This window comes from Aulonocara stuartgranti, assembly GCF_965226115.1.
Source record: "Aulonocara stuartgranti genome assembly, chromosome: 7".
Classification (NCBI taxonomy): Eukaryota; Metazoa; Chordata; class Actinopteri; order Cichliformes; family Cichlidae; genus Aulonocara; species Aulonocara stuartgranti.
Window position 1 is genome coordinate 9,584,699 of NC_138945.1, and position 16,015 is coordinate 9,600,713.

At 39.7% G+C, this 16,015-nt stretch overlaps 1 protein-coding gene across 1 annotated transcript; it reads right to left on the reverse strand.

Annotated features, from left to right (window-relative positions):
• Positions 1-322: 322 nt before the first annotated feature.
• On the reverse strand, positions 323-11,695 carry reep5 (receptor accessory protein 5). Its single transcript, XM_082540340.1, has 5 exons — positions 11,478-11,695; positions 11,100-11,193; positions 6,170-6,308; positions 3,245-3,413; positions 323-2,453 (listed from the first exon to the last, which is right to left on the reverse strand). The coding sequence occupies exons 1-5, from the start codon at positions 11,593-11,595 to the stop codon at positions 2,404-2,406; spliced, it is 570 nt and encodes a 189-aa protein (XP_082396466.1). The 5' UTR covers positions 11,596-11,695; the 3' UTR covers positions 323-2,403.
• Positions 11,696-16,015: the final 4,320 nt, after the last annotated feature.

Consider the following 16,015-nt stretch of genomic DNA (forward strand, 5'->3'; position numbering starts at 1 on the left):
GTCAAACTTAGAGGAATCTTAGAGGAGTTGAACTACCTTTGCAACCTGTAGGGTCCAAGTCTCGCCTCATGCTACAAGTAGTGACCCGGACTCTGGACTTCTACACAAAAGCAAAACTAGTGAAAAACAGAAAAGAGGTAAAAAGTCAGTGGCCTGTAACACCATTCCTGTTTTGGGGGTTGTTTCATTGTTCTACCTGTAGTGCACCTATTGTTAATTTCATTAACATCAAAACAGCTGAAACTGAATAACAACCCCTTCTGCACCTTAACTGACCAGCTAAATAACCAAGAAGTTTAATTGACTTGAAGCTACACTCTGATTAATTCAGTTCAGTTTTATTTATACAGCGCCAAATCACAAAAGCAGTCACCTTGAGGTGCTTTATATTGTAAGGTAGACCTTACAATAATACATACAGAGAGAAAAAACAACAATCATAAGACCCCTCTATGAGCAAGCACTTCAGCGACAGTGGGAAGGAAAAACTCCCTTTTAACAGGAAGAAACTTCCAGCAGAACCCGGCTCAGGGAGGGGCGGAGCCATCTGCTGCGACCAGTTGGGGTGAGAGAAGGAAGATGGGATAAAAGACATGCTTTGCAAGAGAGCCAGAGATTAATAACAAGCATGATTCAATGCAGAGGAGTCTATCAACACATTTTGAGTGAGAAGGGTGAATGATGAAGAAATACTAAATGTATCCTCCAGCAGAGCAAAAAACCCATTGCAGCATAACTAAGGGAGGATTCAGGGTGACCTGATCCAGCTCCAACTATATGCTTTAGCAAAAAGGAAAGTTTTAAGCCTAATCTTAAAAGTAAAGATGGTGTCTGTCTCCCGAATCCAAACTGGAAGCTGGTTCCACAGAAGAGGGGCCTGAAAACTGAAGGCTCTGCCTCCCATTCTACTTTTAAATACTCCAGGAACAACAAGTAAGCCTGCAGTGTGAGAGTGAAGTGCTCTAATGTGGTGATATGGTACTACAAGGTCATTAAGATACAATGGGAACTAGTTTCTCAGTGTGGATATGGAACAAATGGAAGAAGTAGTCGTAAATCTTTGTTTAATATGTGCACTGGACATATCCTGGTCAGAAATGACTCCAAGCGTTACTGGAGGCCAAGGTAATGCCATCCAGAGTAAAAATCCAGTTAGATACCATATTTCTAAGATTTTCAGGGCCGAGTACAATAACCTCTGTTTTATCTAAATTTAGAAGCAGAACATTTAGAGGCCATCCAGGTCTTTATGTCTTTAAGACATTCCTGCAGTTTAACTAATTGGTGTGTGTTATCTGGCTTCATGGATAGATAAAGCTGTGTGTCATCTGCATAGGAGTGAAAATGTACACAATGCCTTCTGTTGATACTGCCTAAGGCAAGCATGTATAATGTAAACAGAATTGGTCCTAGCACTGAACCACGTGGAACTCCATAATTAATCTCAGTGTGTGAAGAGGACTCTCCATTTACATGCACAAACTGGAGTCTATTACTCACTCTAATAGGATATTTTGGTCAACAGTATTGTTGTATTTTTACATCCCTGTACAGTGACAGCTAAAAACACACTAGTAAATGAACTGGTTCTTATATAGCAGTTTTCTAGTCTAACTGAGACCTTAATAAAGCATTTACAGAACCTGTCCTCATTCACCCCCATTTATACAAGCACTTTTTTCCCTCTATGCGTTTCCTACATAAGTGCTCTTTATCAGAGTATAAAGCAACCTAGGGTTACTGTCTTGCCCAAGGATATTTGGCATACAGGCTGGAGCAGACAGGGATCAAACCAACAACCTTCCAATTATTAGGTGACCTGTTCAACCTCCTCACATCCCAGCTGGATTTACACTATATATAAGGCCAGACCAAAAGTGAATAGTTTTAACCTTCTTTTTTTTTCAAAACATTTCATTAAGGGGATATAAAACACACAATTTGTTCCATTTGAAGTCTCTTACTAGTTAACTTAACATCTTTTCAATGAGCTGATCAAACTGGCACCAAATATTACTTAGGCAGCGATAAAGGAAAAACAAAAGAACAGCAAAGTACATGAGTTGTCAGTAAGACCTGAGTCATATCAACTCCTCAACAGCAAACTGAATAATCTCCATCAAATCTGTTGTACGATCATTAACATTAGGAAATGGTTTTAGTAAAGTAGTTTTTATTTGGTTCAAGAAGCATACCAGGACTACCATACAGTTAAACTGAGAGCCTTCCAGAAAAACCAAACAAAACATGGAGCGGCTTTGACTGCTACAGTTTTACATTTAATATCACAGGCATGAAGCTTACAGATGTGTTCTGAATAGGTGCTGTAAAAACTGACATTTTCAAGGCAAAATTTCTTCAATGAGTCAGCTACAGAGCTGGCACTGTGGACAGACTTCATTCTTAGGAGCTCTTCTTCTCCTCAAATATGAGGTTTGCTGTGGCTTTCTTAGCTGTGGACAAATCACAAACAAATACAAAGATACTGTCAGTGAAACGTAGTACATCAGCACTGCAGATGTTTGACTTTAGAAACCTGCAAAATGGAATCCAAGATCAACTTAATTTTAATTTACAACTACAAAATATAAACATGTCTACTATGAAACTATTTTAAATTATGGCCCACCCCTAGTTTTGGGGATTTGGACCTTGTTGTGCTGTTGTTGTGTACGTTTGGTACAGTGGATGATATGTGAAAATCTCCTGTATTTTTTACTGAAAATGTTTCAATCCTTTTTTTCTGTTTTTGGTTGACTTTATTATTGCCATTTTTTTTTAAATAACTGAAATGTATACAAATTCACAAAATTACTCCCAAGCTAGAGAAAGAACTCAAGTTGGAGTATTGTCTGAGGTTTGCTGTTCTTACATTTAGCACACAACATGTTTCACTTCAGGGATGCTTAGTAGCTGCCTATCCAGGCAATGTGGGAAGCAGGACACGTGTTTCTTCCCTCTCGTAAGAGGGAGACCATTATCTGCATTACACTCACATGAATACAAAGTGGTCTCTGCTAGGAGGTTTAAGTCTGTTTAATATCTAAGGAGCTTGAAAAGAAAGGCCAGTAGACTTTTTGAGTTTCTTGAAGACGTTTCACCTCTTATCCGAGCTTAGCTAGCTGAATGTGAGCAGCTACAGTTAAATCTCTTGAAGGCAATTTTTCATTGCATCTTAAATAGGATCTGATATATCATTTAGGCTCTTTTAGCAAACACTACACAATTATGATGATTTAGTCACCCTCATCCTTGAACTTGTCTGCAGCTTCTGACGCCTTGTCCTTGATGTTATTCACTACATCATCAATCTTGGCCTCGTTCTTGAGGAAGAATGGTCGAATGATGCGGTTATATATCTGCACCGATCCATTAGAAGGAGTTGGAGCCATACACCACACCAAGAAGGCACACTGGGGAAAAAAAACAAAATTTCTCTCAAAAAATTAAAACAGGTATAGAATTTGGCACTAAACAGAATAATAATAATATAACTTTCAGGCATTATGACCACCTGCCTAAATTGCTGGTCCCCCTTTTGCTGCCAAACCGGCCCTGAGTCATTGAGGCATGGACTCCACTAGACCCCTGTAATGATTTTGTTGTATCTGGCAGTATGATATTAGTAACAGAACTTTTAAGTCGTGTAGGTTGGGAGGTGGGGCCTACATGGATCGGGCTCGTTTACACATTACATTCTACAGATGCCCGACAGGATGAGGGGAATTTTGAATCCAGGTCAGCACCTCAAAGTCATTGTTGTGCTCCCAACCATTTCTGCTTTGTTGCAGTGTACATTATCCTGCTGAAAGAGGCCCACCCATCAGGGACTACCGTTTCAATTAAAGGATGCACACGGTCTCGTACAATGCTTAGGTAGGTGATATGTGTCATGGTAACATTCACATGGATTTCGGGACTCAAGGATTCCCAGCAGGGAATTGCCCAAAGGATCATACCGTCTCTGTCAACTTGACTTCTTCCCTTAGTGCATACTGGTGCCAGGTGTTCCCCAGGTAAGCAACACACACACACACACACACACACACACACACACACACACACACACACACTAGGCCATCCACGTGATGTAAAAGAAAATACGATTTTTCAGGCCAAATCACCTTCTTACATTGCCTAGCGGAAAACATTCAACATGACCCTGACTGGTCTGTGGCTTTGCAGCCCGATGCACAACAAACTGCGATGCACAGTATCCTGACAGCTTTCTATCATAACCAGCATTTTTTCCCTCTCCTATCATGACCAGCATTAATAGCAATTTCAGGTACAGAAACTCATCTGTTGAATTGGACCACATGGGCCAGCCTTTACACGTGCATGAATGAGCCTTGGATGCTCGTGACCAATGTTCCCTCTAAGCTGCGCGCGTGTGCAATTGCGCACTGCTGGCACGGTCGCTGCGCACAGAAAATCTGCGTTGGGCACAAAAAAAAATCTAACCTGAATTGAAATTAAAATTAATACTTTAAGAATTCTTTTTTGCAGTGTTAGTCAATAAGCTACTGGCTGCTCCCGTATGGAATTAGCACGATGCCACCTTATCCCATAGTCCAGCCAATAATGCGATTCACATTCGTATATACGCAGCTAATCAACGTCATTGACAGTCTATGACAGCGTCCTTATGTGCCGACACCGGTGTTTTAGCTAGCAAAGCAGCGTGGCTGATGTGGAGTGAAGCCACTTAATGACAACGTGTACAACCACTGGAGATGTGAGCAGGACAGACGGAACAATTGACGGAAAAAGTGTGGACTTTATACCAGTTTTTAAATTGTGTTGATAAAACCAGAGTTATAATAAAAATGTATCTGCAATGTTTGGTTTTCTTCCTGAATACTATCGTTGTTTATATTTACTGCGGGAAGAAACAGTAAAAACTGCATTTTATAAGGAAAACACTCAAAAGCATTCTCCGCCTGTGAGCAAAGACAAAACCAGAAAACCCCACCCTTTCTTATTGGTCGAAAAATGTACCATATCTACCAATCAAAAAATGATATGGCAACAAGGCATTTAATTGTTTAGGAAGGGGGGAAGTTTTAGGAGTAGAGCGGTGTTTTGAGATGTGAGAGATTTGCGACGTTTAGCGCAAATCTTGTGTAGTTAGTGTGTAGTGTAGTCGATAGTTTTGTTGTGTGTGTCAGAACAATGAGGCGACTGCTGAATGTTACAGGTGTTACAGCAGTGATACATCTCCTGTTGTCAGGCCTGCAGGTACCAGGCTGTTGTTCTCCTTCATCTCATAGTGGACAGAAATAATTTTTTTGGACTGACACAAATAATTTGTGTGGCATCAGATTTGATGCAGAACAGCTGATTGTTCTGTAAATAGTTTGAAATGTTTGTTTAAAAAAACGCCTTGGCTGCATTTTAAGGTAAACAGCTGCAAAAAAACTTTGTTGTTTGCATAACTCAGTTACTTTTTTGAAGAAGTAACTATATCATTAACTGCCCAACATTGGTCATTATATACTGTATTTTGCTGACAGAGAGTTACAGGACTCTCTCCCAGACCACAGACTCAGACTCATAATACAAGTCAGAGCTTTATAAAAATAATATTAAAAAAAAAAAAGAAAGTTGTGTTTTCAAAAAATACTACACAGGTCACGAACAAGATTTATTTAAATTTTCATTGTAAGTGGGCTAAAGCAGTTAATTAAAAGTAGTCTAACATAAATGTAAATGCTGTAATTTGATTATTTTAATAAACCATGTAACTTGGATGGATTTGATGCTGGCGTGACCACAGTGCACACGTCTGCTGTTGCTCACAGTGGTCCAAGGGACCGCTCAGGGAGTTTGTGTGTTTGCTCAGACACATGAAAAATTAGAGGGAACATTGCTCATGACCCTGTTGCTGGTTCACTACTGTTCTGTCCTTGAACCATTTCTGATTGACACTGACAACTGCAGACTGGGAACATCCTACAAGAACTGCAGTTTTGTAGATACACAGACATCACAATTTGGCCTTTGTCAAACTCGCTCAAATCCTTGTAACAGATCAACTTCAAGGGCAAAATTTTTATTTGCTCCCAAGAGATTCTCCGTGTTATTTACTTCACCTGTCAGTGGTCAAAATGTAATGCCTTATCAATGTAAGTGCCAGGAGGACAGGCACAGAGACCAACTGGATTACCTTTCCAATATAGTAGAATGGGAACCAGGAAAGGAAGATGTCAGCAAAAAACTCTGCCACACTGAAGACTCCATACACCACCCAGTAGGTCAGCCACTTAGTATCATCATCTTTGGTGGCACTTTCAATGGCCTTAATCCTGGGAAGAACAAAGACATGTTTGGTACTTCTTTTACACATACCTGTAAGCACTGTTCTGTAAGGACCATGAATGTGCACATGGATCAAGCTCATATCTCGCTTTCAATATGCAGCATGTATTGATGTATTCAAGCATCAATAATAAATTGAACAGACAATACCACCTTGTGAATGCATAGGATGAATACACAGAAATCGGCCTGTTAATCAATGGGTCATGAATTTTCATTTTCCTCCAGTAGTACCAACACATCCATTATATGTCATTAATACTTAAACTCACTTAGTCTATATGGCCATTTGGTGAAAACGTGCATGTTGAGGTGTTCACAGAATACATCACAACAATATTTATACACACCATTAAGAATTTATCACACAAATGAGGGGTTTATAAATCTTACAGCAGTGGTTTGATTTATTTGTGTGACTACAAGGCACACAGACCATGCCATGCCTTCCAATATTACAGCCATACTCGTCATTTTCATGGGAGACTAATGTTACAATCAGTTTAACTCATATGTGAAAAGGGTCAACTCTGAAACAAGTTGTTTTTTTTTATTCTATTATTGAAAAGCACCAGAACTCTACAGTGATGAAACAGAAGCTACAACATTTTGATCATGCTGTTGATACAGATTTTGTCTAATTTAGACATTTCGTTGCCATTTAAAATTATTAAAATGAAGCACAGCTACCATGCTCCACTTGCAAGGTGTCGCCTGGGATTCACAGTATTCACAGTAGTGGACAGCCTGAACTACAGCCTTTTCCAATTCTCATCCTAGCTAATCAAGCAACCAACCAAACTTTTTTAACTCTGCTGCTCAACCCACAAATGCATTTTCCTTACAAATGTAGTACTATTTAAGGGGGGAATAGACAGGATTTCCAACACCACAAGATTTATTGCAACAAACAGAAACACTGTTACACAACTAAGAAATAATCACGCAAACACCCAGGCAACCATGTTGCAAGTAATTGCTTAACTTTTAAAGAGCTGCTAGCTCTAGAGATTTCAGTTTAGTTTCGAAAGGATGAGTCATTTCAAATAAGATTTACAAAATCAGGATAAAATAACCTGTTATAAACAGAGTTACAGTGAAGATAACATATGTTTGTACAAATAAACCTATGCAGATTATTAGCTCCACTCTGAGCTTATTGTTTAACATTATTACTCTTTTCTTCTCTTGTACCAAATAATGTAACACCCATACTTTTGACTTGAGAAAATACTGATATCTTAAGATTAATAAAATGTATCAAATGTTGAGGACAATTCTGGTTACTTTCTATCAAGCTGTTTCTCAAAAAACTTGAGACAAGGAAAACATTCATAGTGACGGCAGCAGGCCAACATGTGACACTATGCTGACTGCATGTAGTATTAGCCCTGAGATTTTACTAGATAATATCACAATGATAAGAACTGTTTTAAAACTTTTGATGACAAAATTTTTTAAATGCTTTCTTTGTAAGTCACAGGGGAAATCCACTAACTTTATAGATGAAGTTCAGTTTACAATTAATAGATGATAAATCTGTGTAGGTTCTCAGTCATCCAGATCATGGTAATCTTTCAGTTCCCAGAACTGATGAAGCTTCAGAACTGAAGAGTCTTGGATGAGAGCTGAAGCTTCTTCAAGAATCTCAAAGTAGTCCAGTCGCTTTTCTTTCCAACTGCCTTAGATTAGTAGCCCGTTAAACATTTTTGTAACTCTGTGCAAGAATTGCTATAAAAAAGGCAAAACCTTACATCGCTGATACCCCGTTATGATGAATTATTTCCATGGGTCAAATGAAAATAGATCATCTATATCTATCTAGCAATGTTCCCCTGTGTTAGCAGATGTTAAACCAAAAAGCTAGAAGCCAGGGGCTAATTAAGGGCTAACTACGGCAATAATTGATAAAAAGTCACCTCACATTAAAGAAAGTTCCTGGTTCAAAACTGGGCCTGTCTCAGTGTTGGGCCTGTGATGGACTGGTACCTTGCCTCTTATCCCATAACAGCTAAGACAGACTGCAGCTCCCTGTGACCCCAAATTGGATAAATGTTGGGACGTTGACAATGCATCTCCAGCCAAAACCCTTTTTTTAAATTCTTTCTTCATGACATGGCAGCATCTCCTTATAATTTCCTTAAATAACAGCACAAATTAGAAAATGGTCAGTATTCATTTTACTTCCTAAAAGAGAGAAGTAAAGTTTTTGGTAGCTATAATTTGGTAAATTGCAGCCAGATAACTCATACTATTTGGTGGAGTGCAGTAAATTAAAGGTTGACAAAGCCAAAGTAGGTGGTGCAGACAGATAGAAGTATTACATTTCTGTACAGGCAGCAAATTGGCTTGTTTAACATTCAGCTATTTCTAGCCATCTGTAATTATTTACAGAAAATACATGGATAAATATATTTCAGTCTAATCGAATAAACAGGTACCATTTTAAAAAAAAGAAAATTAAAAAAAAATCTTCCATACAAACATCCTCATAAATCCAAAATCAGGTGTGTATGTTATCTTTTTTTTTTTGCTAGGTTTTTACTTGTTCAGACTTCTGATTGAGTTATGAGCAGCACCTACTTTTTTCTGTAAAACGTAATATTTTGATTTATCCTTTACATTTCTTTAAACCTGGGCCACCCATTTCTTTATATTTGCATAGTAGAGGCCAGACTTCCACTGTAACGCTCTTATTTCTTTAAAGTGCTCCATAGGTCTTTCAAGTGTCCTGAATTGGTATGGAGAAGGTGAGCAAAGGGTTACAACAGAGTGGAAACTGATTGTTCCAGGCTTCTTTTCAGCCATTGTTGTTGGGGATCTATTCAAAATGTCCTAAATACTTTTAACGATTCCTCCAAAGAGAACCGAGTACTGTGTCAATATCACAGCCGGGCACATGCAGTGATTTGGGGGCTGGAAGCTGCTGGCCTTCGCTGAGGGATGGAAATCTGTTTGTCACCTTATGTGTGACAAAAGAATCCCCTGTAATTACACTGATGATAGAGCTATATAAGATTTTCCCCCTTAAAATTACTATAGCGTTTTGTCTGAGATGTGCAGGCTTTCAGCATTTTCCCATAAAGCTGTGTGTTTTATTCCCTACATTCAGGCTCAGGGGTCATATGGTGATGTTGCTTTGACTGCATAATCACAATTTTAAAAATAGATATTAGTTGTCAATAATCTGTTGATTGCTTGGTTTAAAAAAATAGTCTGTGTTTGCATTGTCACTCATTAAGAACTGGTTGTCTCCCAATGACACGCTAATTCTCTCCTACCTGTCAGTACCTGGAGATTTGCACCTAAAACTAACTATATAATAATATAATATTATATAATTTTTTATACTGCAGTATTAGATTGGACACTTTTTTGCAACACATTTATATTTTGTTGCATCTCCTGTGTCCCTTTCACAGTGCCAAAATTTTGAAGCAGAGTATTACAATTAATCATAAAAAGTGATGTATTAAGATTAGCAGCAGATGAATCAAGTAACGCCAAAAAATAAGCAGGTTCTGCTATGACTGTTAATTACTTTGGAAAACCAGCACATACATTGCGAATTTCCCCAATACAATACCAAGCTGTGAATGAACGCCCCTCCACACTGGTTTTCCTAAATGCTGCTGCTTCTTCAGTTAATTGCCTCTTTACAGCGAACGACTGTAGCTAGTCTGAAAAGGAAGACTCAAATCAGCAGTAGGGCTGGGTATCGTCACTGATTTCAATAACTGATTTGGTTCCGATTCACAAGGTCCCCATTCGATTCAATTCAATTTAATTTTGACTCAGACAGTCAGAAATATTATATTCTAATCATTTATCAGAACATATCCATATTTTTATATCTATGTGGGCTATAAAAACAAAGCTGACACTTGTGAGACTTAATCAGAAGTCTAAGCATCACAGCAGATGTACTTGTGATCGTGGAATTTCTTTATTAGGGGAGCTACAATATCTAGAGTCGTAACCAGTGAAGATGTAAAATTATTAGCAAGAAAATCGACCTCTGTGGGAGTAGAGTTCAGGTAGCTGCTCTGCACTATGCTGGCACATGGCATTGAAGAAGAGAAGAGTGGATAATTTAAATCCTTAAACTTCATTACAACACTTTTAGAGAAACACCTACTGTGATGAAATCCACTCCCCACTGCTGTGTAATGACTTATTGTAAATTGAAATGTTGTTAGGAAATGATAAGACAAAACTGGTTCTTTTACATTTTGAGATAAGCCAGTTGAGTATAAATAAATTAAATACCATCAATGAATCATTTGTTTACTAATAGGGACTTAGAAGACAAAGACCTATACAGTTTAATAATCCACAGTTCACTGTTTTACTCTTTGGTGCAGTTGTGGATATTATATTGTTCTCCCTTTGTGATTTTTTTAATGCTTAAACTGTTCTTTTTCTTAAAACTAACATTTTTGTAGGTGCTTATGTATTTTATTGTCATTGTTTGTTTGCGGGAAATGATAATTAAAGACTGGTGGAGGGCAAACGCACTCAAAAATTAAAAACTTTGCACAAAAAAGAAGCTTAAATATTAAGTAAGCCTACAGATCTATATCCTTTTGGAGCTTAAGCGCTACAATACCCTAAATAAATCTCACAGGTGTGGTCATCTCGATTAAAGGAGGTTGTCCTTAGCGCTGACATGAACGCAGGCCTTTTTATAGATTCAGTGACTTGAAAGCACAACGACAGGAGCAAATAACAGGCGATTAAGGCCATTTCCAAGTGTTCTGAGAATAACATATACTTACGATATGTAGGCTGGATACAGAAACCCGATGAGGTTACATAGCAGGGAGGCTCCGTATCCAAAGACCAAGTAAACTGCGATTACACCGATGACAGCTGAAACACATCACACCACACATTTGTCAAGATTTTCTTCCCACGAATACATTAACCGGATCATACCTATATACCTATGTTACAACCAGTAACTACATTATGGAGACTACTTTTATAGTATCGAGCTGGTGATGTAAAATAAACACAATTTCTTTTGTTAGCTTATGGCTAAAGGAAACTGCAGCTAAATGTGAGTCTGTCCATCGGGCTTTTATTTCCTTTATCTATGCGTCCCTCAGTGATGCGGACAGCCTCTGCCTCTCTTTCCACCCGTCAACACTCACCGAGAGCAATGTAGGTCCTGCTTACTCCGACTTTTGCTTCCACCTTTGCCAGGGCATCTGTCAGCAGATTCTTTTCATGGAGAAATTTTTCAAACCTTTCTCTGAGCCCCTGCGCCATGGCTGCACTTCCTGCTTAGCGATGATGAATTACGAAACGATCAGAATCAAACTGCGCCACGCCTGTAACCTGACACGCCACTGTTCTCAGACCCACGGGCGTCAAAGTCAGAAGAAGGGATGTGTGGCACATGCATCAGATCATATCCTTCAAAATAAAAGCAATGGCGCTGTAACGCAAACAACCACTTAGTACAAAAAAACAATAATACAGACAACTGCTAGTAGGTCGATGTTTTGTGTGTGTGTGTGCTGCGCGTTTAAAATAAAAACAACTGGCACTGTTCACATGCTCTGTTAATTATATGCGGTATAATAATTAATCAAGGATAAAATGTGTATTTCCCACTATTGCATTAGATTTTTTTCTGACAATTGTAGGGAGCATGCAAATTTACTTGAACAGTAAGCGGAAGTAAATGTGGTTACATGTACTAACTGCAGTGAACTTGATGCAGCTGGTAGCAACCAAAAAAAGGATGCGGGTTGATTCCACCAGTCTGTAGTCTTACAGGCATTGCAATAGTGTTATATACTCGGTAGAATGCTCAGAAACCTTTAGTTTATGGATTACAGACTTAGATATACGTCAGATATAGGTTAAGTCAGAAACTGCTGTTGCTACTGAAGAACTACTTAAATTAGAGAAATAGTGCCTAAAACGCTAAAGTCAGGGCGCAAATACAATGGTAACTGCAGCCACACCCTTCCCTGCTTTGATGACATTGCAAAATACAAATAGGGACCTATTCCAAGAAGCATGTTCAACAAATTCTGAATTTTAAAAAATAAACTCAGAGTTGATTAAATCTGAGTTTGGCCAGTCTAGAAAGCTGATCAGTGTTATGTCAGTGAGCTCTCCTTGAGGTTGTATGGTCTCCTTGAGGTTAGCGATTGTGTGACTAGAGAAAGACATCCATCATCAACAGAACTCCATTGTCCGATTCACCAAGGCAAGGGATGAATAAAGACTAGTGCATCCATTTTAATCCAATAGACACATGAATATTAAAATCTGCTAATGTGGGCCTTTTGATAACAGCAACTTTTAAAAAGTTATTTAGTATACTTCATAGTAAAATTAATAAATAAAATGTCCAAAATTATACCAAAAGGTTGAAGTCACAGAATGATACTCAAATAAACCATCAGTGCAATTTGAGTTATTGTGTGCTGCTGTTTTTTATATTAAGCAGAATGAGTAACGTCAAGAAAAAGAAATTGAAATCCTGAGGACATATTTATTTAGAAGAGAGTATGGAGACGGTCCCAAATTTTGCCAGCCCTTGCTTTTAGTTTCTGCTTTTATTGTTCCATAATGGCTCCTTTTAAATTGGGTGCCCTCTTACTAGTCTTTTTGATGCTCACCACTTCTTCACCTTTTCTGCTCTTTTGGAAGGCTGGACAGGTAACTGTGGGTGCCCTGTATACATGCGTCGCACTTTTCTCCTCTCCTCCTCACCCTTATCTTCCCTGCTTAGCCTCTATGTCCTTGTCTTGTCTCGTGTGCATTACTTTCCCTGGAACAGCCTCCCACTGTCGTTCTCTAAAACCTAAAAGAGAATTATGGATTTGATCAACTGGTCTCTGAATGCTATTGACACCCTTTTCTCAACGAGAAGTCTGGGCTCGGGAGAGCCTGAGTGCCCTGGAGGGACTTTCCCTGCCGGATACACAATGGACGGGTGGCAGAACTGGAGGATCATGTGCCTGGCGGGACTGTCGATCGAGGACGCTGAAGATATCTATCTATTCGGAACCGTGATGACAGGGTTCTTGCTGATCGGAGTTGGCTTAGCCCTGGTTTATCGGAGAAATAAGAGAGCGGAACCGGCTGTTCAAACCCCCCCAAGGCTGCCAGCTGGAATCGAAGCGATGGGACGAGGCGCGACCTCTCACAACGAACGTAATATGGTCAACGCCTTGGAGACGCTTACAGCTGCTGTGAAGGCTCAAAGCAACAACATTGAGCGTATGGGGGGATACATCAGAGAGAGGCCTGCTCAAAATGAGACCCTTGAGCGGCAGTTGGAAGACATCGCGGAACGGATCACTGCAGTTGTGAGGTCTCAGAATCAAAAGAATGACAACACCATGGAACAGAAGTTTGATACCATCATGGGGAGGCTCGCGGCTCTCCAACGGGAGATTGAGAGACCAGTGTCAGAGTGTTAGGGCAGCCTGAAAATTCTCCTGGGCTGCTCGCATGGAAATTTACAAAATCAACATCAACATTGCGGATCCCCATCACGGCGCCAGCTGCAGGCCCAAGGCTGGAGCCGAACAATCACTCCCTGATAACGACTGTGTTACGGCTATTCTTCCCATCCCATGCAAGGACACCTGGATTGGCTGGAGGACTGTTTACTTAGCCTGATAGGCCGAAGGACACTGTCTCAGCTGAACTATGGACACGCACACACATACACTTACACTGATAAGCACTCACTCATCCCCCCTCCCTTTCCAACGCCTTCGATGCTTGTTGCCCCCTGGGAACACGAGGTGGGTCCGGGCACGCGCTGTCGAAGAGCGGGGCGATGTCTTACGTCGCCCCCGGCTTAAAGACGGCGCCGTTGCAGGATGGCTGCTGTGTTGCCTGGGGTTACTCCTCATCCCCTACCCATCCCTGTGGCTTGTCATGTCTTCCACAATGTTGTGCTGTGGACATTTATGTGCTTTTTTGTGCAGAGGAGTTTTTTTGTTTCCTGTTCTCATGCTGTCCTACCATGGAAGCACAGCATGAGTGGAGGTCTCTTTTTTTCCTCTTGTACCTTCCCGTTGTTGTGTACATTTCAGTGTTTTTTTCTGTAACGCTACCGATCTCCGACTTGTAACCCCATGTGATGTCTGTGTTATGTGTGTAAGGTCGGGGGGGGGGGGGGGTTCCCATCTCGCTGCATGGGCAACCTGCTTGTGACAAATAAAGCTTTCATTCATTCTTTTGGTGTCTCATCAACCTGCTGCACTCTTCATCTCCTCTTCTCTCATCTTTCCTGGTTATAATAAGAATGCAATCAGAATTTGCCATTCAAACTCCATCCAAACCTGTGAGTAATTAAATAATGTAAGAAAAATGTTCTGTGTAATATGCACAATACATGATTTTTATTTTTATTTTTTATTTTTGGAAGGACTCCAAAACTTGTCACAACAAAGATGGGAAACAACTCCAACATGCACAAATATTTGATCACACAGCATGCAATTAATTTGCACAAAATGTAATGTCCATTGTAATATCTGCTACTCAGAGATGGTAATGACTCTCAAAGTGGTGCCAATGAGAATGGATAAGAGAACTGATAAGGAATTAAATCAATAAGCAATAGTGATAGTGGAATTGGAATTGCTAAGTGCTTATCAATTCTTATCTCATAGTACTATATCACCCCAATAGATACCTCACTTTCAGACTGATGGCTTACTTGTTGTTCCTAGGATAATTAAAAGCGGAATGGGAGACAGATCTTCAGCTTTGGGGCCTCTCTTCTTTGTAGCTGATTGTTTTTCCCCTGCAGAGAGAAATTACAAAGTTGGAGGGAGCTGCATGCATAAAGCTGACACTAAAAAATTAACAAGCTCTGATAGTAAGCTACAAAGTACAGCAAGCTGCCCATACCTGAGGCCCTGGAAACTGCCAAAAAAGACTCATAGCCTTGGCCATCTGCTTGAAGAGGTATACCAGGGAGCTGGAAGGCAGGAGAAACCAGCTGTGCTCCACAGAACCATCTGAGGTATACTACCATTGTCAGGGGAATGAGAACAGCCCCACCAAAGCTGGAGACGAAACACTACTGGAAGAGTATATGGGAGAAGGACGCAACCCATAACAGTAATGCACACTGACCGAAGAAGCTGACTGTACTCCAAGAGTTCAAATGAACTGAAGCATATATTTTGTAAATTCAGTCAAACAGAATAAAGAACAAACAACAAAAATAGTTATCAAGGACTCAGCAGCCAATTTTTATTGAAAAAAAAAAGCCCTTCAAAACAAAGTTCCAAACTAGATTTTTACTTAGATTATCAATCAAATACCTCACTAAATTAAAGCCTTCAGTTAATCCAAAATGCTGTAGCAGGAGTACTGACATGGACTAGAAAGAGAAAGCATATTTCCTTATATTGGCTTCCCTTCATTGGCTCTGTGTTAAATCCAGAATTGAATTCAAAATCCTGCTTTCACTCATGTGTTTAGGCACCTCTCTACATTTAACTGTTAGTTGGTAGTTATTATCTCTGGCTCTCTTCCACAGTGTGTCTTTGTCCTGTCTTCCTTCCCTCAACCCCAACAGTTGTTGTGATTTGCCATTATATAAATAAAATTGAATTGAATTGAATGGCTTGCTAGAGTACTCCCACTCAAATTCAAATTTAATTAGTAGGCATCTATTGGCTGATCACGTAGGTCAATCACA